This window comes from Mycteria americana, chromosome 15 (genome assembly GCF_035582795.1).
Source record: "Mycteria americana isolate JAX WOST 10 ecotype Jacksonville Zoo and Gardens chromosome 15, USCA_MyAme_1.0, whole genome shotgun sequence".
In the NCBI taxonomy this organism is placed as follows: domain Eukaryota; kingdom Metazoa; phylum Chordata; class Aves; order Ciconiiformes; family Ciconiidae; genus Mycteria; species Mycteria americana.
This window is the reverse complement of record NC_134379.1, coordinates 4,242,285-4,267,605: the sequence shown is the minus strand read 5'-3', so window position 1 is coordinate 4,267,605 and position 25,321 is coordinate 4,242,285. Positions and strand designations below refer to the sequence as shown.

General features: G+C 40.1%; 1 protein-coding gene across 4 annotated transcripts in view; it reads right to left on the bottom strand.

Annotated features, from left to right (window-relative positions):
- The window catches only part of TRIM37 (tripartite motif containing 37), a 31,357-nt gene extending 6,505 nt beyond the window's left edge, over positions 1-24,852 (bottom strand). For all 4 annotated transcript variants that reach the window (XM_075517746.1, XM_075517747.1, XM_075517748.1 and 1 more), the window contains exons 1-19: positions 24,618-24,852; positions 22,854-22,955; positions 21,460-21,500; positions 20,252-20,368; positions 18,893-18,980; positions 17,920-18,042; positions 16,430-16,553; positions 14,440-14,507; positions 12,178-12,302; positions 10,734-10,784; positions 10,207-10,288; positions 8,557-8,633; positions 7,900-8,079; positions 7,058-7,172; positions 6,615-6,827; positions 6,075-6,211; positions 5,261-5,358; positions 3,609-3,809; positions 1,173-1,484 (exon numbers count right to left, since the gene is read on the bottom strand). In XM_075517746.1, coding sequence (XP_075373861.1) covers positions 1,173-1,484; positions 3,609-3,809; positions 5,261-5,358; positions 6,075-6,211; positions 6,615-6,827; positions 7,058-7,172; positions 7,900-8,079; positions 8,557-8,633; positions 10,207-10,288; positions 10,734-10,784; positions 12,178-12,302; positions 14,440-14,507; positions 16,430-16,553; positions 17,920-18,042; positions 18,893-18,980; positions 20,252-20,368; positions 21,460-21,500; positions 22,854-22,955; positions 24,618-24,638 — 2,275 coding nt within the window. In that variant the 5' untranslated portion in view covers positions 24,639-24,852. The remainder of the gene's footprint in view (positions 1-1,172; positions 1,485-3,608; positions 3,810-5,260; positions 5,359-6,074; positions 6,212-6,614; positions 6,828-7,057; positions 7,173-7,899; positions 8,080-8,556; positions 8,634-10,206; positions 10,289-10,733; positions 10,785-12,177; positions 12,303-14,439; positions 14,508-16,429; positions 16,554-17,919; positions 18,043-18,892; positions 18,981-20,251; positions 20,369-21,459; positions 21,501-22,853; positions 22,956-24,617) is intronic.
- Positions 24,853-25,321: the final 469 nt, after the last annotated feature.

The window sequence follows — 25,321 nt, the reverse complement described above, 5'->3', positions numbered from 1 at the left end:
GATCTAGCTTCAGTGCAAGTCAGAAGATTGCTCCTGTTTTACAGAGCACTGTATGCCTGTTCCTCTCGTTCTGGTGCAGAATGGAACGACTGCCCAGTGCCTTAGCAACCTTTGAGGGACGAGGCATTTGCTAAGGAAAAAGGTGGTACTAAAAACGACACAACACACAAAAGCTAGCACTTCCAATGAAGTGGCTTCATCCTTCTGTGGCTTACTGATGGCACAACTCAGGGCTCCAAACTTTAAGACACAACTCTTTCTCTTAATGTGCACCATCAGAGAAGAAATTCTCTGCTCTGTGGAAGTGATGAAATACAAAACAGACCTTTGCTGGAGTTGCAAAAGCCCTGTTTTGCAGGTCAGTATTGAAAGAGATGGAGAGGAACAGAACTATTCTACCAGTTCTTTAGTCCACTCATGTTTAGAATATATTTCTTGCTCCTCTTGGCTCCAAAATGCAAGCAATAACTTGAATCAAAACCCAGAAGGCTGGAAAATCATCTCTCCCAGGCAACAGTGAAGTGAAAGAGGATTAACAAGTGCTTTTATTCAGGATCATAAGCAACAAAGCACTTGCACAGCCTTCATGCTGGTATCCAAAAGATTCCACACTGGCTTACTAGCACTGCCAGTATGACTCAGTGACAGTCCCTGAACAGACTGATACACAGGCACCTCTTTGAAAGAAGTCACTTTTCAAGAGGCAAAGTCTCTCCAGAGAGAACCTTGGCTTACTTGAATTTTAGCAAGATTTCAAGTTACTAAAGTATAGCAAGTCTGGAATTTTTTTAGGTTTTTTCACCGGCAAGTATCATGAAGCATCCACAAGTTCACAGACGGGCCAGACGCAGAACAGCAGTAAACAAGAAACGACCTTCAGCTAGGATCAATTCGATACTGGGTTAAACTGCAGAACATTCTCACTGCATTAGGTGTGCTACTGCTTGTGGTGCAAAAGTTTTGGTGCTTTTACCGAGAAGGGCTGCAACCAGTTTCAGTAACATTTACTTACTCAAAGGCAGCGCAGGTTTTATGCGTCCGGATTCTTACAGATGAACTTGAGTATGAGTAACTAGAAAAGGTCTACTTCCAGCTGCCTGGATATATAAGCCACCTATACAACTGACATCTGTAAGAGTGACATTTAAATCCCCCCTTTTCTATGCACTTACAATTCCTTATGTAACAACTGGTAACTGAAGACTTTGTCAGGAGTTCCATTCCTATTTCTTGCAGCTTGCTGCAGCTTTCCGTTCCACAGGCAGCTAAAGCGCCTTGCTCAATGGAGAAGAAGCTGGGCTGTCCATCACAGGAGCCAGCATTGCTGCTTCTCACTTCGGATAGTTGGTTTTTTACATCAGACATTTTGCTTCGAACTTCAGCCATCTGAGTTTTAAGTCTTTTCAGCATCTTCAAGTCAGGTGGCACACGCCACATTGCCTGGTGTCTCCGCTGATCTCTATCTTTTAGAGAATAGGATGATGCTTTACCAAAGGAAAAGTTACAGAACACAACAGGTAAGTAAAACTGTTCCCAAATAAAAACAGACATCTACTTTTAACAGAATACAAGAATTCTACCTTTTGCCCTGCTATAAAAACAAGGGATAGAGACACATTCTTCTGCACTAGTATGGCACCATAATATTTAGGTTGCAAGCACTGCACGGCTACCCGGACAGCAGATTGTCCTTCCCTGCTTGCCATGGAATAAGGCCCCAAAACTTGCTCGCTGGAAGAACCAAGGCTCCCAATGCTACTACATGAATTCTGATGACAACTGAGCTACTGCTCTATATTGCCAGACAAGCTTGAGTTCACAAGCCTGGTTGCCAGTTTATGTCAAATTTGTTACATGTTTTTGTAAGATTTGTTGAGTGTGTGTATAAGATTCTCATACCACCAACATACCACCTTAACGTATAAAACTCAAAGAAATCTGAAACTAGGAAAGGAATTGCCTTAAGCACCTAACAGCAGAAGACCAGGTCGAGGAGCTAATACCTGAGTAAGCTTACATGCTGCTCAGCCAGAATTAGATCAACTTTGATCTAACTGAAGATCTACTTGAAGCATTATAAATTCTGTGTTTCACTGCAAATTCAACTGTTCAAAACCGTAAAGCCAAGCGGCTCTTTAGAAACCTTCACCTTAGGAGGTGAAGTCTGGCAAACTCCAAATGTAACAGCAGCTTTCTCTTAGCTGACTGACCTGAATAAGCTCTGGGAACAGTCAAACCTTAAGGGAACCTCAGCAAAACAGGTAATTTCAGCTGTGTCGCCAGTAGCTAAAAGATGACCAGGAAGCCATTCAACACAACAGGAGAGCTTAATCTTGCTCGAGTAGTACAGCACAAAGTGCAATGCCCTCTCTTTAAGGTCCTTTTGTCCTAGAGCCGAGACAGAGCTGAGACTTACAGTCTATGTGCTGCCTCCCCTTTTCATACTTAGGGAAGCGACTTCCATTTTTGGAAATATGGATTACATTCAGCTGAAAATTCATCTGACTGTTTATGTGACCACATTTAAAAAGCTAATCACAAAGGAACAAACAGTTTGAGCTAGCTTTTAGATTCAATAACAGCAATGTCATTCTTGCAGCAAAAGCAAGCATTTATTTGTAGCAAATGGACCATTATTGCTCTTCTGTTCCATTAAGTCACCAAACGGTTGTTTCAGAACGACCTGAAATAAGATGTTGCGGTAGTGGGCCAGCTAGCTCCAAATAAGCATCAATCATGATAAATGTATTATTGAGGTTTGATTTAATTTTAATTCTTCACTAACAAAACAAGAGAAATGAGCAACCTTCAGTAATAGCCATGGGTGCCAGAATTGCCAGCTATCTTGCTTTTGCTGCACATGAAGTTAATTGCTGTTTTCGCTTGAAGGGTCCTAACTGAATGACAAATACTCTTTGAAGTCTTCAATTATTTAAATACCATCACTATTTTTGGCTCCTGACATTTTGATCCATTTTTCTTCCACAAGTGCTGACATGTGCTTTTGCAGCCTTACTACTACAGGCATTTTTTTCTAGTTCTGTTTTAAATGTCTTTTTCATACAAAAGTAAAGCCCAGGATTTATTTTCTTGTTAGTATACACTGTGCTCCTAGTACTCTCAGCCACTAAGTGTACAAACTGTGTGAAGTGAGAGGTGTAACTGCTCTCTCAGCAGATAGCTGTTTTGTCTTTCAGTGCTAACCCCTTCTAGAAAGGGCCTTTCATTCATCTCCCACAGTTGTAGTCAAAGATACTGCATGAACTGTATCTCTACAATGTTGCTGCACAAAACAGCCAGCCAGTTCAGTCACATCCCCCAAGAAAAGACAAGAAGACCCTCCTTGATACACACTTCTGGTTTTAGTTGAGTCATCCCGCATTCTCAATCTGAGGTCAACCATTAAGACAAAGAATGTGTTAGAACAGGCAGTGAGATGCAACATACTGATGAGCACAGATGAGGATACGGAAGTTTCGCTATCAACGAAAAGGACGGCTTGCCATCCTCTTTTCCCCCTCCTCAAATCTGCTTCTAACTCTGGGACTGCGTTCTCAGAGATGTTTCCAGGTTGGAATTAAAGCATTTGATGTGTGATGTACAGTTACCTCTGTTCTGCAGAAGAGAGGCAGGTGGACGTGGCTGAAGGCCCCAAAGGTTTTCCATACCATTTCTGTCTTTTAGATCCAACAAGTGGATTAAAATTAAGGGATCTATATCTAGTAAACTGCTAGTGGCTGTAGAGCCTAGGGCACTTCCTCCCCGCCTTGAAGGTCTTCCACTTGCACTGGTGTAGCCATGGCTAGTACCTAAGGAAGAGTTACAGAGAAAGAGTGTGCATAGACAGGACACAGGTGATACATTATTCCCCATAAAAACAAAGAGACAGGGTTCTACAAGCAGATTAGGAATTAAAACATTCCAAGAAACTTAACAAGACATCAGTATTATTTCATGGATATATGGATTCTGAAAGCAATCAGATATGCTTCTACCTAAAAGTTTAAGCTAAAAAGCACCAGAGGGGAAAGAAAAAGATGGGAAAAAAAAAAAAAAAAAAAAAAAGGATTTCACTTCATATCTTTTATGTAAGTCTCTTAATAAATAGATTGGTAAACAAATCAATACAAAGAGCACTTATTCTGAAGAAACGTACATAAACTTTCTAGGTTCCCCCCACCAATTAGATTAAGGGGAGGGGATCTTCAGTTGAGTTCTGCTCTGTGTTATGACGTTCCCATTACATAGTGGCCAAGGCACTCAAAAGATTAAGAGAGTCTTCAGAGAAAATAGTTAGATCTGTGAGATTAAAACTGTACAGTTTAGTAAAACTCCCTTCCAACACAGACAGGTGACACTACTAACATTCAGACCAGAAGACAGCACAAGCAGGTAAATGCAAGAGCTCAAGTGAAGAGCTTGTGTCAGCTTTTACAAATGCGGTTCAAAATTACTTTCTAAAAGCTCCTAAATACATGCTGTTTCTACAGCCACTGTGCTCCTACTCTACAGGCTGTCCTTTCAGAAGGAAACAGACATGTCCCTCAGCTTCCTAGCTCACAAGAAATTTTCAAGAAGTTTTGAAACAGCAGCTAAAAGCAGGGCAGTTAAGGAATTCTGTCTTTCAAGCACTAGCAGACTTCCACAGCAGCGTAAATATCACTCCCAGTGAACGCCACTTCTGATATCTTTGCCATAAATAAATATACTTATATTCAATATACATATATTTCTTCCAGAATCTTATTAACCTATGGCTAATTTGGGCTATAAACACCTCTAGGCTGCAAGAAATTTTAGAGCGCTTTTTCATTATTGCATTTAATATATTTCTGCTTGACTTGTAAGGATTCTTTACTTCATTCCCTCCACGTACTTCAGGTTTTACAGTGCACTAAAACCTAAGAGAATGTGTCAAGCACTCAGAGGCCACACAGACATCAGTAAAAATTTCCTGTCAGTCTACTTTTAATCAGAATGGAAAGGGTTTCAAGAGAGGCAGAAAAGCCTCTCTCCAAACTTATGTATCATTTTTAAACAAGCACATTCAGAAGATTACCCCCCCCCCCTTTTTTTTTTAATTGAACCAACGAAATGTTTCTGCTACACTGCAATAATCAGTACAAACCACATGACGCAGCATTTCCAAAAATAGAAATGCCTGCAGAACACGCAGCTTGGTGTTGCTTCCAAGAAGAACAGGGGAAGGAATCCGGCAGCATTTTGCATATATGGGAATTCTGAAGGCTGTTTTTCATACCTGATGCTCCAGGAGTAGCAGCGGCTGCTGCATCCTCCATGAGATCTCCTTCTTCCAACTCCATATTACTGCTATATTCCACATCATTTTCTCCAGACCTTAGGAGATGATTGGGGTAGAAAAAGGAGAATACAATTATTAGCTTCTGTCAGATCTTGTTAAACGTTATGGCACATACCTTGAAAACAACATGAAGCACAGTAAACAGTATTTTCTGCATTCCAAACTACACAAACTGAACAAATCAAAGTGTGTTAATTAAATGACCGACTCCCTAACCAAGAGTCCAAAAGTGTCATATGTATCCAGGCAGTAAAATCCGATCCTGCAAACTTCTATATTTGTATGTGTTACAACACATTCTCACGTTTTAATGAAGATTCTAGGATTTCACATTATCATCTCAGCTAGGAAGCTTAAATTCTCTAGTTTAAATAACTGTCTGTATTATCACTCTCCTACTACTACAACACTTCCTAATACCAAACCTCTCTTTCGTTACAGTGTAGAAACAAATTTCTTAATAGTGTTTTGGGAAAGAACCTTCACAGACTATCACTTGTCAAAGACAGAATACAACACTAAAATAAATGAAGAGATTGGAAAGATAGTAACTAGCTGACCAAACCCTCAATGTTTAGTGTTAACTACATCAGTTCATGTTGTTTCCAGTATAGGAAACACCCCTCACATTGCACTGGAATCCCCCACACATCATAATTGTGATATAGCAAATGAACCAGTTTCCATTGGAATTTGGGTGATTACCCTGGGAGACAAAGTGATGATGTAAAAGACATTTTAAGTTACTTACATAGTTTCTTCATCGATATCATTTTCTTCAGTGTTACTAGTTGCTGTCGAACTAGCTGAAGAGCTGCTACCATCAAGGTGGTTCACCTCATCTTCTCCAGCAAGATCTATATCCAAGTCACCATCAGAGAGCTCATGCTATAGGAAAAACAGAACAAGTCTTTATAAAGAAGAAACATTTCCGTTGCACTTTGATGCACTCACCAAAAGCTATGAACAGAAACTCCCTCTCCCCAGAGCGTCACACTATCATACAGGAGTTAGGAGGGTCTCAAAGCACAATGAAAGCTGGTAACAAACAGAGAAGTTGGATTTTTCAGCTGCAATTTGGAAACTTTTTTGTGGTGGGATCTATTAGCTCTGTTCTGGAACATCTCTCTAGTGTCACCTCTCGCTGCTAGCTCTTGAGAGTGTTATCTCCTATTTCCACAGAGAGGATAATAAATCTAATATACAATTCAGAAGTTCACTTACGTTTCTACTGCTATCCTATCGTAAAAAGCTACACATAACAGAGAGGCAGGAAAAAGACAATTCCTACATTAAAGTCTTCATGCTGGATCTTCTCTTCCTCCTCTTCCTTGCTATCTCGCACTAATCCTGGAGCAGCAACATTCTCAAGTAGTACTTCAGTGCTTTGTCCAGATTTCTTTGATCTTGTTTCTGGACCATCATCATTCTGGGGACTAAGATGAGTGTCTGGAGGTGAAATGCCTCGTGATTTCTGAGTCCGGGAAAGTTCAATCGCAAGCCTCTTAAATATTAGAAGGACACACAAAAGTATACATAGAAGACGACAATGGAGCATCATCATCAGATCAAGTTAGTTTGTTGACTTGCATATATACTATTTTAGTAACGCCAACAGCAAACTACCAATAGCAACTCAAACACACACAACTGTCAAACATGAACACTGTAACCTAAAACAGGTAATTAGTCATCAGTAAAAGGTGATTTTACATTAATATACATCTCACTTACTTCTTTAAGGTTATTTATTTGTTGGATATAACTTGTCTGAGCTGCTTCCAATTGAGCAATGTACCAGTGTTGATCTCGGCACTTTTGGAAGAAGGTTGGTGAGCGCACTTGGAACCTTTGAAGGAACATTTCAAAAGGGTTTTTTTGTTTGGTTGTTCTGGTCGTCTCCCTTCCCTCCCCCCCCAAATCCAAAAAGCACTGCATAAGAACATCAGACAACCCGAAATCTAGTGATGAAATAAATTTAACAGATAACATGTACTTCTGTACTCAGTATCCTGAATGCACTGAATGGCAACAGTAAGTTTTTTGTAGGAGAGGCAGTTTTATGAGAGGTGGTTATCTTCACAAACCAACACTAAAAAAAATTAAACACACTACAAAACATTTAACAGGAGCAAAAGTAGGGGTGTACAGAGAACATTTGAAGTAGATGGATAAAGCTTCTATATTTTGTCATAACACTGCAATTTCCATTGACAGCATTAGTTCTCTTACATTACAGACTTCCTCCATTCCCAAAGTTCTCCTATGCTCACTACAACTGTTTCTAAAGAGAGCGAAAACACCCCTTTCCTTTAATTCAGTTAGCTACAGATCTCCAACCCAGGCTTATTAGTGTCAAGCGTAGCTACTTCTCAAAGAAAGAGATGTACTTAAAGTTTCCACAACTCCCTTCAGCACATTTTCTTCTTTAAAGCTTATGACAGTGAAATCCATTATGACAAAACATGTCACAATTATTTTAAATCCAACTACTGAATTGTTTCCTATTTCAGAAGCAGGTGTGATACTTTGTGAAATGATAGCAGAGAAGAGCCCCACTAAGCTGTTTTCCTTACCTTAGGATCACAGTGTCATTCTGCCTGTTTAAGTAGCCTTCATTGGCTAGCAAGTCTAAACGAAAGAATCTGTTGTAACCCCAGCATTCTCCAACTTCAAAATCAGAGGCAAACTCTCGAATTATGTTTTTAGTGGGATCGTTGGTGGACTGGTGAACCATTTCTACACGGTACTCATACCTACGCAGGGGAAGATCACAGGTATTAATACCAAAACAAAGATATCAGAATTGCTGAATGCGTCAAGCTTAACAGAACTGCACTTCTGGGAGGTTTGCACGCCCAGCTGAAGAGGTGATTCAGTCTTAAAATTTTACTGAGCATTTATATAAACAGTACAAGGGGGAAGAGAGTAGTAATAGGGAGTAGAGTGGTAAGCCAACTCTAGGATTGAATACTACGAGACAGATACTCTTATCGGTTGTTTTGCCAGCTTGCTTTTTATCCCAAGAAAGCCATTGAATAACAACTTTAAAATATTATCTTTGGGCACAATTCAAAGCTCAACAGACAACAGAAGTCTCACTATTCTTTTCAAGAGTGCTCTGCATCAGTCCCTAGCAACACTACAGAACCTGAGGTCATTCTTGGCAAACCTCTCCAGATGGTTTGCCAACAGAGGAAAAGAACAGCTGCTCTTACTACAGGTTTGCTTACTTGGATGTCTCCGGCAATCCAGCAGACAGCTCTAAGAACACAGACAGGTAGTAGCCCCGTACTACCCCATTTCCATCCTTGAAACAAAATAGAGAGATAAATTAATTGAAAAAAGAAAGCAAAAACCGGGGGGGGGGGAACCACAAACAAACCACAAAACACCTCGATATATCCTTGAAGTTTAGAAAACAGCTTCAATCAATACAGAATCTGCAGCAATAGTCTACTTTGTATACTACAGTTTTGATTTTGTCTTCTCTGACCTAGAACTCTTAACTGCAACTTGAATCAACATGGAGTTTGCATCTGGAAGCGCATATGCACTCTAGTATTGGTATCTCAGATATAAATCTCAGAGCTCTGGTTACTCTATTAGCATTTTAGGAGTTCAATTAAGTGGAAGACTGAGTAGACAAACACTTGTCAATGTATTGGAAAAACATTTATTTAACATATAGCAAAAGCAATAAAAAAGCTCATAAAATCTACTCATTGGTTTATTACAGTCCAATTCTTCTCAAACTCTCAACATGAAAACAGCTCATGTTAAACATTAGTTCTGAAATATTTTACATTCAGATGCATTTCAAAGCCACTTCATTTTCGAAAGAAGAGCGATTTCTTTAGAAAAAACATGCAACATGAAAAAGTTAGGTCAGTTAACTGAGAAACAATATTAGAATCACCAGAAATCAAGAAAAAATACGGCAAAACCTCCATCACGCTCACCTTAATGAAGGATGAAGAATGGCTCAACTTGAATCCTCTAGGTTGAAGAAACATTTCAACTTACCATTTAAAAAAAAAAAATTTTCATGCCTTCTGACAGCACACCTTATGTAGTCAATCCTCAATTTACAACACTCTGAAAACTTACACAGGGGTCCACCTCTGCATTGCAAGAATACAATTCTGTGCATATGTGGGCTTAACAGATTAATCCAAATCTCTGAAGATGCCAAAGTAAATCGCTAACAAACAAAACTCGTACTCCCCCACTCAACACGTATTTCTCCAAACACAGCTGTAGTAGCAGCCAGAGCTTCCCAGAAGCACTGACCAGACTAGCGGGCTGTAAAAAGATCCCACCTTGTGGGTTAACATTCCAACACTGACAGAGACATTGCTTCTGAAATCTGAATATTCAGCCCACTGAAAGGACATTAGTACAACACACACGTTTTAATGTCAGCATTTGAGAACTGGACACACAGTAAAACAGATTCCCTTTCAACTAATACCTTGTCCTCCTGCCAACTTCCCAAATAAGGATTATTCATAAACATAAATATGGTAAGTTATTCTAGACCTCAGTTCTGCAAGAAACATCTGCAAAAGCCACTCAGACAGACAAAAATGGTAAAAATATCTATTAAAGTTCCTATAGCATATTTGTAAGACCTGTTTTTAATTGCTTTTAAATTACCCAGATTAACTATAGTGAGAATGGTCATGCTGGTTATCTGGAGGCAGAGAGGGAATACTGCAATGGTTGGTGATCAACTCTGCAATCTTATTACGTTCTTTTCATACAGCTTTTTATATGCGACATGAGAAGAAACTAACTGATGTTTCCTTACAAGAGAAGCATATGAATGCTGGTTAAGTGTTTTGGACGGGATAACAACTCTAGTTGAAAATATAACTCACTGGATAAACTTTTAACCTCCAGCAAAGTCCTGACACTTGAAGAGGTGGGCTATAAACAGGATCTGCTCGCTGACGCAACGTACTGTTGAGAAAGGAGAAAAAAAAACATGTGCTATTGGGACAAAGCAAAACCCTCCATGAAACAGTAAGCTCCATATACACTTACACTCTGACACTCCAGAACCATCCTTCTTGCTGCACCGAGCATGTAGCAGCATATGAGGCCCATGCAAAATGCTAAGTGTCCATACAAATACATATATTCCTTGCAAAATTATCCAATCTTTTTTAAAAAGAAAAATAAGTAGTTTGCCTTTATCATGGAAAATCTTTTTAGCTAACAGTTTAGCTAGGGCTAATTGTTGTTCACCTGGTAAACAAGAGATTTTTGATTGAATTCCCACAGCTTAGTTCATATCTAACAGTTATCCATAGAGACTTTTCTGTGTTTTAAAGAATACTACTCATGTACAGAAGAAACAGAAAAGGCTTCCTGATATTCACAGTAATTTAAGATACATTCTTACCTGAAGTTTTCCAAGACAAATGTAGTTGAGTCATAGGCTGGAACCAATTCACTGGGGAGGAGCAGAAAAAATAAATATATTAGAGTTGAATAACATGACATTAAAAATCCCAACTTTTGGAATCTTTAGAAGCACTTAAGATGATTTAGGTCACCAGAGCCACTGAAATTCACTAAACCAGCACTGGGTTATTTCAGCACTTCTGAAAATTCCATTTATAAGCCTTCTCCCCAGTACCTCTCCATGTGGTAGCACACAATAAAACAAATATGTTATGTTACGAAGGGAAGAGCAACCAGAAGTATTTAAGAGGACTTTCCCATTTACCTGTGATGGCTAATAATCTCTTAATATGGTGAATTTTTAACGTGAGACTCCTTGGTAGTTCTAGAAAGGATGAAACTATTTCATGACTGAAAGTACAAAGCTTAAATGGTTTGTGTTTCAGAGCAGGAGATACCTTACTGCCATTGGAAAATGAATATTCAAATTTAAGCTCTCCTCAGAAATGCATTTAATTATTCTTTTCAGAAAATATGTCAGGACAAGAGTTTTGAGACTGCATTTAAAAGCAAGCCAAAATGATTCTTGCTAGAGAAAACAACATGATTTGAGGAATTCTTCTAAGACTTCTACTTTCAATTTTTTGGAGATGCTTTTCAGCCAGCTAGCATAAACTCTCAACAGACTTCTGAAGAACCCAGCACTAGCAGCACTCTTTGCATGAAGAATTGTGTTATGAAGTGATTTTGTCTATATATTCTGAATTAAGGTGACCTGCAGAGGCCTCTCATGAGAGCCTTGCAATTTTATACTGAATGACCCAATAATAAGAGAAAAAGGACAAATCGGTAAACTAAGTGTAAAAAAGAAAAAAAATTGTCAGCTGGAACCCACTGTCCTGACTCCCCAGCAAGGACTACAGACATCAAATAAGCCCTGCTGGAACAGAAAAGCCTACTTGCAGCATAGGTTACTAAGAAGAGTAAGTTAAGCAGTTTATCATTTTCAGTGTGTAAGCGTGGACCCAAATTCAGTCAGAGATAGCAAGTTTAACACAGAAACAGACAGAATCACATTACCCCACAGATTACCATTACCATTGCTCATATAGCTGCGAAGTATGACTCCCCTTCGCTATAGCTGGGTACCAGGCAAGCTCTCCAGCAACCTATCCATCAGCCGCCTACTATCCACTCTTTCAAACCCACATGTTAAAATACAGTGGTACTCTCCTGTCCTAGTTTTACAAAAAGCTGACGTGCATAAGAATACATTTACCTCCCAGACTCACTGGAACACCCTCCTCCATACAGTGGTACAGTAAAATGGGAAAGAGATACTCTCCTCTAAGTTACTTTAAACATTTTTTAACAAGCAAAACAAACCTTCATAAGATGGCTTTCAAGTTCAAACTACAACAGAACGGAAATGCAATGCTTACCTTGTGAAGTCTGGGGGGACAGGAGTAGTGACAAACGAGGCCATAGGCTTCCGATGAACCTGCTGGAACATCATCAGGATCTCTGAACTTTTGGATATCAACTCACTCTTACTGCACGATCGTAACTATATGGGGAAAAAAACAAGAAAGGAAAAAAAAGCTTCTGTCATTAGTAAAACCATAGGTTCTGAGCACTTTTTTTTTTTTTTTTTTTACAAATAAATTGCATGTCTGTCACAGCTTCAGAAAGATTACCCACAATGCAATGTAAAATGAAGCTTGGAGGTTGGGTTTGGGGGTTTTTTTTGTTGTTGTTGTTTGGGTTTTATTGTCCTTGAAACTGTCAGCTCTTAAGACTAAGAATTTGCCTACGATAGCTAATGGTCATATGTTCTAAAATTTCTGTTAGGAAATTAAAATAGATATTCTAATTCTGTCTCACTCCAAAGCCTGTGCATCCCATTTGGGAAGTCCTGAATATTTAAGACTCTGTCAAATTCTATAATAAAAGTTACAGCAACTACTATGTACTTCACTTAGGTTAAACTTATTTATATATAAGATGTCTGATTAATACCAAGTCACATCTATTACTGTTTATGCAACAATAACAAAGTAAATCAATCTGGAAAGGACACTTAATTAGACATTGGGATAATTAGACATCACAACACAGCAATACAAGCTCCTGTGACATTAGACAGTTCTTTTACGTTTCAGTTACTCCTTTACTGCTGTATTGCCAAGCACTGTACTTTTTTTTGTTCATCCAAATTTGAACAAAACAAAGTCTGTATTATCTTAAATAGCAGGCCAAAAAAACCACTTAAATCCATTTCACTTGAGATATCTTATAAAACCAGTGTCATAACAAAGGTCTTTTCAAAATCTGAAAAAAAAAAAAAAGTCTCATCTTACATGTTCCTTGAATAGCTAGTACTGTATTTTCTAAACCTCTTTACTAAAGGAGACAAATCTACTCTGCTTCTAATTTATACTTTAAACATTGGAAAAACATATCTTAGACTTACATTTCAAACTTTGTCAGGCTTAAGTGAGACTAATACGTACATTTTTAAAAAGTCACATTTTTGCTATGAATTCCTCAAAGAATTCTATTACTTCCACAAAAAGAATAGGAAATTCAAAGCCTCTCTTGACAAAGACATATATGATGACTTTAAACAAGCAGTAGAGACCTACACAGTTGCCAGATGTCTGCATCTTCTCAGAATTTTTTTAGTCAGTAAGCTTTTCCTCCTACGTTGGAGGGAGGAGAGGTCATGTTTCACTAGCACCAATTTGTTATTATTTGAATGGGGTTTTTTTCTGCAAAAGAGAAGCTGATCTGCAGAGTTGCATACACACTGCTATTCAGGATTTAGAAGGTCCTCATCTGGGCTGCAACATAGTAATTTCTGAATGATCTATACACAGAGAGCTCTCAACAAACAGACAAAAAAGATATGCTGATGCATGGTATGCAGGAGCACTCATCCTCCTGATGTCATCAATTCTTCAACTAAGACATTCCACTACAGGTATGAAATAATTAACTTAAGTGCAAGGAGAACATGGTAATTGCTGATCAGGTGATAAAGCCAGCTTAGCTTAGCATTCTCACTGAATCAAAAGCAGTGCAAGGAATGAAAAAGGAATACAGGACAACAGGCATCACTCACAAAGAAGCTTAGCCCCCAACCCCAAACTAAAATGTCAAACTTTGCTGAAAGATAATTACTGGATGCAGTAATGCTTGAAGGAAGAAAACCCTTCCATTTCCTCAGAGCCAGCAGAAATTGTTCAGGGCGAGTACAATCAAGCTCTGCAGAACTTGAATAAAAGAACTAGAACCAGTTCAGTTTTCCTCAAAAGCACAAAGACAAACAGAACATTTTTGTTTATTCTCCATTTATAGTCACCACTATTCATACGCGGTTGGCAGCGGCAGAACTAAGAGAATCTACCTACACCATCTAAATGCTAAGTTACCTTAAACAAACACATAACTGTGTAGTTTTATGAGATATTGCTATTAATCGCTGTACTAGTTTTTCACGCAACAGAAGAGAACACCTTTCATTGTTTCTAGAAAACATACTTGTTCTTAAGAAGAAATTGTGTAACTTAAGGTCACTTAAATGAAAAGATACCCTCAAGAAATATCCATCAATTAATAGTTTAAAAATAAATAAAATAATAAGAAAAGCCGACTGCAGAGGGATCTATGTAACACAACATTTCAGCTCTTTCCACAATCACCTGATGTTCTACTTCTTGAAGCAGGGATTCCAGAAGTTCAGTTTCTTGAGTAAGCGATGTCTTTTGACCTGTTTAAACAAAAGAAGACATGTTTAAAGAAAAAAAGACATACTCACTGGATTCTAAGAAACCGAGCTTTTTCTATTTTTTTTTTTTTTTTTTTTTTTTTTACTTGGAAGCTGCCCCAGAACCTACTAAGGTAAAGGATTTCTAAATATACCAAGGTTGATTGAGAAAGCATTTTAAAAGGGAGCTTACGTTTCTAATTGGAGCTGTAGTGAAGAACTCACTTGAGGTTAAGACAGTAATGAAACATTCTGTGTGCCAGAAATGGCAGGTTTGTTGTTTTGAGTGCTTTTTTGGACAAAAAAAAGCAGGTTTGACTTCACTGAATTCACTCTCATCCAGACAAGCCTCTCTTTTATATTAGCTGACACTTTTCTCCTAAAAGCTACCATTTCTCTTGACTTTGATGTTTGTTTTCTTTATAAAAAAGAACAAACAATGTTTAAATGTGTTTGTGCATTTCAACTAGCATGACGACCATGACGAGAAAGAATAAAAACCTAAGTCACATTTGTCTGTTTTCTATCACGGGGATTTACTTTGTCTCCATCATACATTACGTACCTGAAGAGTGTTTGGCAGGTGTTAGAAAAAAGGTGTGACAGGGACAAAATGTTAACCTGTACGTACAAATAATTAAGACATTCTACCACAGCTTGAAGACTGATCTTTAATCAGTACACACTAAAACAAATCTGGTGACTGATTACTGTATTTGATACAGGCACAAAATATGTACGAATCCTGGATTTAACTTAAAGCAAACATTTTAAAGTACTGACATGAATTTGAAGAGGAACTTGAAATATAGCTAATATACATTTATTATGTTGTTTTGTTTCTCATGGAAATGAACTAAGAGAATAAATGCAAACATTATCAAAGCTAAGGACATTTTCCAAGCATGAACATTTCAGGTTTTCTTTGGGTGGGTGGCAGGGAGAGGGTGTGTGTGCGTGTGTGTGTCTGTGCATGAAGATTTCAAGCATCAGAAATACATTTTCAGCACAGCTATTTTATTGCCTTACTTTTATTTCCAAGACAAGTACATAGATACAAGGTCAAGGCTCTATTTGTCTGTGTACCTTGCAAAACTAAGGTCATAAGTATAACTTTTCAAGAGTGTCTAAAGAAACCGATATGCCAAGAAGATGTCACCTTAGTACGTGCTCCTATCAATGCATTATGGAAATGAAAGCACACATGGAATAACCAAGGCACAGATGCAAAGTTAGCTCAGCAAAGCATGCACAAAATTATAGCCAACTGAGGAATAATCTGTCCTTCTTGTTGAAAGCTTCACTTAATTTTTAGTAGTGCTTCTGTAAGCTTCAATAACTTTAAGTGTGCCAGTTGTTTTCTCACCTCTATTTATACCAAAGGAGAGCCAAAGTGACCAGTCCCCGGTTAGCAAAAGTGTCAGGAACCAAACTAGCAGCTCTGATTCCAGATGCCACGTTCTTCATTTGCAGACAAGGCTGCCTGTACGTATGGATCTGAACTGTTGCTCACCAGACATCTCATATAGACTTCTAATTTTTTTAAATTACATTAAAAGGAGTATATATTACAAATATGTCAAATTACAAAGATGGACTTCTTGGCTAACACAAACAATGGTGTAAAGACACTTTAGGTGAAAGGTACTAAACACCTTCCAATTAGATGGAAATGCTCTCCAACTTATACAGCAGTTTCCAGCACAACATAACCCGGTTACATCTAACAACTTAGAACTGTATCACAGTAACTACATCATTAACTGAAAGCTTTGCTGTAGGTGGAAGTTTTCTGTCAGCAGTTAACTTGCCTAACACCATAAAGCATGTAAGGAGTCATACTCCCAGGGCAAGAAAGTTTCTCAATAGATTTACACATTGTTAATATATTGCTCCTACTCATAATAGATCAGGCAAATACCTACCCATTAATGTTATAAGCTTATTCTTCAGCTGAGTGTCTAACCGGGCAATCATCATCTCCACTGCATTCCTGATTTCCCGAACTCGTTCATCCTTCGCGCTACGCACTGCCTCCACATTCCTCTCCTACAACAGGGTTCACAAAAAAACCATGCACAAAAAGAAAGCCTTCACTCTTTTGCACGTTTCACTCATTTACATGTTGACTCCACTCTCTCAGATCCCAGAAATGCCTAGGCCTCCCTAGAGTCCCCTCCAGCCCTATTTTTCTATGAGGAAAAAAGAAAAAAAATCCTCCTCTTACTGAAGCTTGCATGTTTAGAATAAGAAAATAGGAATGTGTTTTTAGATGAGCTGTATTACAAGCTATTCCTGTTGCCAGTTGTAAATATCCTTTGACTTTTACTGAACATATAAGCATGCCCTCTGGTGGGTGACCAAAGGTTAACAGTAAAGTTGAGCAACGTTTTCTCATTACACAGAGATTTGTCATATGGGGAATCTTTAGTATCAAAATTTGTAACTGCCAGTTTCTCTTCTGTAACTTGAGCTGCACAGAAAAGTTACCTTCTTGGTAACAAGAGTAATTTGATAGAAATTGCGCCCTTCACCCTGGAAGGTGAAGGCCACAATCCTCTCAACATTTTACAAATACTTACAAGTAGCCCACCTGGTGATATAACAGCCACATTTGAGCTGAAGCAGAGCTAACCTACCGCTGCATGCGGCAAACAACTACCTGACTAATAGCATAGCCAAAAACGATAGGGTAAACTTGTTTAAAACAAACAAACAACTTATTTGCACAAAGACTACACAATAAATGTAACAGCATTCAGCAGAACACAAAAATAATCCTTCCTACGATACAAGAAACTGTATTGAATTGTTGGAATTCCCACTGAAACTGCCACAGCTGAACATGTCAATATTTGGATGTCTAACAACACATTTACCCCTATGGGGAAGAAAAAGGAGGTACACAAACTTCAAATCTCTAACTGGTGAGCTGTCTTACAGCCCATCCTATAGGCTCAAATATACTCGTAGTTTATTCTCCTAAAGAAAGGAAAATAAGTTATATTACAATAAAGCATCGTTATACTTGTTTGGCATGGCAGGCTGCACTTTTATAAGTGTTGACAAAAATAGATCTTTCAAAGAACTGCACAACTCTAGCTTTTAAATGGCATACACCAAAAGAAAAATACCGTTAGCTAACTCACATCTTTTTCTGTCTGGCAACTACAAAAACAGTATCGAGAATATGTTGATCTTTCCACATTGTATAAAAAGAATATAACTAAAAAGTAAAAACGTCTCTCTGTGGGATAATCTGATTACCTTCACAGAAGCAACAGCTTCTGAACAGGTACTGAAAACACGACGAGCATATGAAATGGTGTACTATTTCCATTTCCCACCTTACAGTTATCCTTTGACAATGGTGTACTACAGGAAAACTTAATGTTATCTTGGATCGATTTCTTACCACTTCTTGCACCAAACTGATCAATTCCATGAGTCTTCTCCTAAGCTTTGCCACTTCTTCATTTACTTTTGTGACGTGTTGCTCGTAGATTTCTGCCAGTGGCTTAAAAGTATGTCCTCCATGCTGTTAAAACAGAAAAAGGCACCGGGGGGAGAAATAATAGAGCATCCCATTTTAACTTTATTCCACTCCTATTAAATTACTGAAGAGAGGAGAAGAAAGCCTCCTAGTGTATCACTCCTTTTGGAAAAGTGCCAAAGCAGATTGTATGTAGGAAGCCTGTCTTTCACGTCCCTTCATAAGTCATGAATTTGGCTTTCATACCATCAAAGCTTCCTGTCAAGAGTTATTTGGAGTCGCAACAGTCCTCCAAAAATAAACTGCTTCATTCACTATGCACTTCTCTAACAAATCAAATAACGATAGAAGGCTTATCTTATTTTTAGTATTATTATTATTAGAACACCCTTCCCAAGTAAAGGCAGCACACTGTTAACTACTTATATTCCCAACAATGACAGCAGTCTCTCCTTAAAATACTCAGTTGAAAGGATAATAAACAGTATGGTGAATAGCGCTACTAATACGGCTTTGAAGATATTCAAGATTATAGGCCAGGACATTTAAATAACGTAAGTGTTAGCTATATTCTCTGAGAAAGACTTCTTCCTTTGCCCATAAAATTCTCAGTTTGTCCAAGCCATCATGAAGTTTATAACAAGGAAGGTAATTCTGACCTCCTTTCGGCAAAAATTCAATTTGCTTCTCTAACTGTAAACACAAGGTATTGCCTTTCACAATCAATGTTTACATTAAATTGTAAATACACATACAACTACAGTATTTGCATGGCAATTCAATAGCTGTAACAACAGTTTCATAGTATCTCTATTTCTTCAAACTGCTATCAAACATAATGCTTGCAGTCTCTTATTCTAACAAACCATGTGCATACAAGCAAGCGTCTTCTTACCATTCCTCCCCAAAGCGCACACTGGTGGCAGATACATTTCTTACAGGTCCAGCAGAAAACACTAAGCTTTTCATGATGATTTTCACACCTTAAACAAAAACCACACACATCATCAACAGAAAATAGCTATGAATTTTCTGCAAACTCAATTTAACATTTTCACTTGTTTTGCTCCTGATACTGAGAGTAAAGCACAAAACAACAGCATAGTTTTGCAAAAAGAAGACTTATATTCAGTAAAAACCTTTTGTACAATAAATGTTGCTCTTAGTATTCTCTCAGGAAGTATTTCACAGAGATAGAGAGAAAGCACATCACTAAAATTGGATTTCTACCCAGCAGATAAAGGATATCATCAATGAATCAAGCTCAGAATTCTACAAGTTAATACTTCACATTATTAAAATCCTCATCATACACAACCTAAAGTAACCACAAAGCAATGGCTCATAAGCTTTTTGGACAAACTGATCTTTGTCATTTCTTAAAATTTCAGGAACAGCACCAATCGAGAAACCGAGCACAGACCAGGCCAGACCTAAAACACACTCCTCTCCTTTCCCCCTCCATTAGCATTCAGGAACTTGGGGAGGAGGCAGGTATAGAACACATAATTAGTCCCTGTCCACTTTTCAATGCTTCTTCTCACACTTTTCTCCTCGAAATCTCCAGAATATATCTTAAAACACATAATAGCACTGGTAATGGGATAAAACCAGGAGAAAAGCCTGCTGAGAAAGTACTGACAGTTGCTCCTAGGAAGAGAACATATCAGAAAATACAGGAGGCTCCAAAGACAAGGAGGGAGAATGAACAGCAGTAACGTGACAGATATAGCAACAGTAGTGCTTTCTGTGGGACTTTATATATTTTTCTTTGATCTCAAACTAGGTTTATCAATTACATTTTCGCAAAGCACCTGAAGACATCTTCTCAGAACAGCTTCTCTGCTTTTATGTGCTGAGATACCAAATCAGCACCCACAGTCTTAATGGGACTGCCAAATGAGCAAGCCATCGAGAGAAGACTTTTATTTCAGATGTATGGTCACTAAGAAGGGCTAAAAGCCTTAAGAAGTATTACTACCCTTCATGTTTCCCATATCTCTCATTTTAACTATACTGAGTCAAATTAGAAATAGTAGTAGTTTTCCAGGCAAAGACACTGAAGAGCTTTTCTTGTTCCATTAAGTACGACAGAAATGAACACCAACTTTTAGTCAGACAGTGAGCACAATTCAGCTTTTAAGTAAGTAAAAGTTATCAGTTTGTTCCCTGATTTTAGTAATCAGCTGAAATTAAAAGCCTGTTCATACAAGGCAAACTGCAAAATGCTTTATGTGAAGAATGCTCCATTTACTTGTCTTTTTCATTTTCTTCGTGCTTTGTGAGATTGCACAATTGAAGCGTATCGAGCTGTTGTGTGACCTCTTCAGCCCAACGACAGTTTACGAGCTCTCGTAGCTGCAGCGGGGCTCTGCAAGAAGCATGGCTAGAGTTAGAGCAAGAACTCAGTTCCAGGAGCTAAAAGAGAAGCATTGAAGTGAACCCAGTTCATCAGTTCTACACTATCAGAAAAGTCAGAGGCTAAAAGCTGAAGCTGTACTAGTTATTTCGGGGGGGGGGGGGGGGGGGGGGGGGGGCAGGGGGGAAGTAACATTTCAAGTCGATTTGCCCATTTGGGGGCTGGAGTGAGGCAGGAACCACAATGAACCACCCCAGAATGACATACAGAATAGCTACATGGAGAACCCAAGAACTATTTCCAGATTTCTTTATAGGTTCCTGGATAACAGTGGGCAAATAATTTCATTTCTCAGTGCTTCTTCAATTTCTCCCATTATCCAACTATCCCCAATGCAGTGCTTCCATTATCCCCTTTCTAAAATGTAGATAGATTTACCTCCTTACAAGCATTTTAGAGCTATTGATCAAATACTTTAAAAGCTGAATATCAAAAAGTTCTGCAGAAATGGTTGGTTAGTTGTTTTTAAATAACTCCTTTCCCTTAGGGGAAAAAATACGCTAACTTCCATTTTTTGGTCTATTAAGAGCTAGAATTGCTAGGTACTCAAGAAGTGCTAAGGGGTGCCAGGGCTTGGGGGGATGGGGTGGGGCATTGCATTAAAAAAAACAAAGCAAACAACACATTGTAGCTACCTCTCAGACAAATCTGCAACACATAAGGCAAGTCTCACAAATTATAGGTATAAAAAAAGTACACATTTCAGTCTGAAAACTGAAATTTCTGGTCTCTGACTCTTGCAAGAAGAATATAAAGAGTTCTAAGGGGAATACCACCTAGTTACTCTTATTACACCAGCTACAGGCACTGAAAACAGCAGCGTAATAGGGGAAGAACAAAGATCTTGCTTAGCTTGTCACAAAACTAGCACATACTTTAGAATAAGTATTACACCAAGGTAAATTTTTATAGTAACAGCAGGCAGGTCTCAAAAAAATCAAGCTTACAAATTTAGTGCAACCTGCACTGAAAAAAAGATCGATCATAACAGGACAGTACACGCAATTCCTGGTAATTTATTTCTGATATTAAAAATACCTTACCTACAATGAGGGCACTGAGCTCTTTGTTCAGTCAGCCAACGCTATGAAGGAAAAAGGAGAAACATTTTTAAAGAGACTGTCAGAAAAGAACTGCAAGCAAGTACATTCTATTGTTAATTAGGAGTTACTACAGTCTTCCTATATTTTTTCCTTTTTTTACAGATTTGTAATGTAAGTGTTCAACCACTTAGTCACAGAAGAAGCTGCTATTTCTATCTTAGTAACAAAGCAACCGCTTTTCTTTAGATGTCAAAGACACTTCAGTTAAAATTATATTGAGAATCTTGAGGTACCAAATATTCCATTAGAAACCACACATCTGGTGCAGACTCCCATAGTCATAGACTAAAGAGCATGTTTCAACAAAAGAAAGCAAAAGACACAACAAGCATATTTTTTTGAGTCTAAGTTACTAGTCTTCAAGGTAACTTATTTCTTCCTCTTGAGCTATTTATAGGCAAGTTAGATACCCATAGTTCAATGATCAAATCCACAAGGATCCTTTGAATGTTTCTCTTCCGGAAAGCTCCAAAGACAAGTAGCTGAGGAAAGAACTTCACCTGCCCACTACCACTTAGAAGCGTAAAAACTCAGCAGTTGAAAGGTTTATATTTGTCAGCTCAATACTACATTTAGATTCTCATGAATCATCTCTCACCACCCAGCAACAATATGTCATCTAAACATTCCTAATATGTAACACGAATCCTTCACCTATAGTTCTTGTCAGAGCTTTCAAAGTGAATTATGATTGTTCCGATTTCTGGAAATACTACCAGAAGTCTGAAAACCTCAGCTGAACCCTCTCCCACTACACTAACACGTAACAGCGTGTGGACTTGGAACTGAAGTGTTAGACGTGGGTAAACCTGACCTTAATAAATGAATTGAGGTGCTTCAGATGCTGCTTCAGCCTGCTACACCAGACTCCCTCAAGAAAGATTTAGCCCCTATCTGATCATACCATACTAGTTTGGCAAGCATTTAAAAACATCTCCAAGATGACAAGAGGTGATGTTATGGCCTTCCAGCATTCCACACGGACAGATGCAAAGTCAGCATCTGATTCCTGTTCCAACTTTTGTCTTCCACACAGGCATCACTGGCTCTCAAAAGATACTAAAGAAGGGATCATTATGTGTTTGTTTCCTAAAAAGCAATTATTCCTGATAGTCCCTATAATTAGCACTACTGAATGCAATACTCAGCCTGCCTAGTTTTTCCTCAGGGTGTCATAAAAGATTTTGAAAGGGAAACTAAAGAGCACAGAGCAGGAAAAAGGAATCCTTGGAACTCCAGGAAAAGGGTCAAGAAAGAAGCAAGAATGCGTTCATAAGATCAGTATTTTTTAAGTTCATACATTTGCAAGAATAAACTATAATAAGCAAACTCACCCGAATACAACTGAAACAGCACAGCTTGGAGCAATGAGGACACAGACGTGCATCACGCAATTTCTCCATACAAATAAAACATCGGAATACTTCAGCAATGCTCTGCAAAGGGTAGATTATCGCCATTGTTAAGCCACACACTACAAACATATCAGAGTTGCATTTATTTTCCAGGCAGAGTGCCAGGTTTCATAAATGCAGTCCCATTCCAAACAGCTACGGATAGCGCATCTCAGAGAGAGTCAAACACCACGGCTCTCCTCCCCGCTTTCTCCTACACTACACCAGCTCTTAGCACCCATTTTACAACACTATTATTCTTCTTCTTCAAGGAATAGTTTCTTTGTTTGGTTTATCTTTTTCCAAGAGGGCCTTTCTGCAGCCAAGATACTACTCCTGCTTGTGTTCACATGGGATTGAACAGCAGCCAGGAGAAACTGTGCTGTACCTGCAGATTCTGAACCCACAAGTTTCAATGTACTGGCACTAAACTAATTCAAAAGCATGGTAAGTGCATGTATGTATTATACAGACTATGCTCGTTATGCTAATGAGAGGGATTGAATTGGATGGGGCATTTTTTTTTTTACTTCTATAAGGCTTACATTCTTTTAAGGTCTGCCATTAGCACTGGCTCCACAATTTCTACACCCCCTCACACCCCATTTAATTAATCTTTTGCAATAAAAATGTAATTTAACATATTGTTTTACCATACCCATTTGGAGAGAGAAGCATTTTGTTCTAGAATACAATCACCTCATCTCTCTCCATTCCCAAAACGAGAAAGGTATTTTGAAATGCCAAGCGATGGTTGCTTTCCGTGTTGATAGATTTTTCACTGATAAAGAAGTTTTACGTTCTGTATTGTACCGGAGTTAGATCTCTTCTGGCTTTAAGCAGGGAACTTTGAAAGATTCTTCAGATGGGTTAATTTTTTCGCCCACAGAGTTGGAATTATAAATCAGCACAAAAGTGAGGCATATCTTCAATTTACAGATACTACAGTATCTCACATATATTAGCGTCTTCTTTAATGGTTGCAAACCATTAAAATGCAATACATGCGTTAACAGGAAATTATCACACAAGGTCTTTTAAATTCTTCTCCTATGTGGCTGCTATTAATAGGGACCACAGCAATGCGTGCAAGCTGCCCAGGTTACAGACAGACACCACTGAGTATCGTGCCTTCGCGCATGCCAAGACAGGTTCTGTCAGGGCCAGGTCTCCATCCACCTCCAGAACAGGGACCTCCGATGCTCCACCAGTTTATTTTCTAACCCTGACTATGTAAAATAACTGCGTGTCACCTAGAAATGCCACCTCTTTACACCCTGCGTTCTTTCTACCCAGCTCATCAGTGCACGTACGAGCCAAGCTCCGTGCTATGCGCATCCCTGCCCACCGCAGAGCTGCAATCTGTTTTCCGCCTCTCGGGCCGCCCATAGCTCGGTGCCGCTTGGCCTCTTTCCCCTCGCATAAGGCAGGGGGACCTGCCGAGGGCTCTGCGGCCCCGGCGCCACCCGCCAGCCCTCCCCTGACCCGAAAATAGGTCAGGATGGCCTCCCCCAGACTCCCGCCGGAGAGGCCCGGCCCCGCCGCTCGCCATCCCCCGCGGAGGAGAAGCTGCAGCCGCCCCGCCTGCTTCGCTCCGCGGCCTGGGAGATGCGGCCCGGGGGAGGCAGCGCTTCCCCCGCACCGCCCTTCCCGCCTCCCTGAGGGAGCGCGAGCGCAACCGCCAACCGCCACCCAACCGCTCACCTCCACGCTCTGCTCATCCATGGCCGCGGCTCCGACGGCGGAGGGGGGAGGCTCTCCCCGGCCCCTCTCCCTACCGCACTGCCCGGGGGTGAAAAGCGAAGGCGCGGGGGGGGGGGGGTGTTCAGGGGCCGCCGGGCAGAGGCTGCGCCCCAGCCCCCCGCACCCGCCCGGCCATCTTCGCGGGGAGCGGGGCCGCCCCTCCCTCCGCCAACCCGCCCTGCGGCCGCCGGGGACAGGCGGGGCCTCACCGCCGCGCCGCACTGCGCACGCGTGACGCGGCCGGGCCCGCCCGCCGCGCCGTCAGGGGGTGGGGGGGAGCCGCTCCCGGCCGGGCGGCGGCAGTAGGTGCCCGGAGCCCGCGGCGCTGACGCAGCGGCTGGGCCCGGCCCGGCCACCGCTCAGGGAGAACCGCGGGCCGCCAGCGTGGCTCTGGAGGCCGGGGGAGCTGGAGGCTCGCCGCGGCCAGCAGCGCTCCCGGCCCGGAGAGCAGGCGATAGGTGCCGAGCCGTCAAGCGCACCTGAGGAGCCTCCGCCCGCGGGCAGGTGCGGTCAGCGCCGGCTCCCGCCGCATCCGGAGCACAGCTCCCGGCCGGTGTTGCGGCACCGCTGCACACGGATTAACGTGAGAGGCAGCGTTGCTTTCTCAGAGGAGTTGGCAACTGTTGGGTTTCAAGCCTGAGCTCTCTGGATGCCCAGCGGTCGGC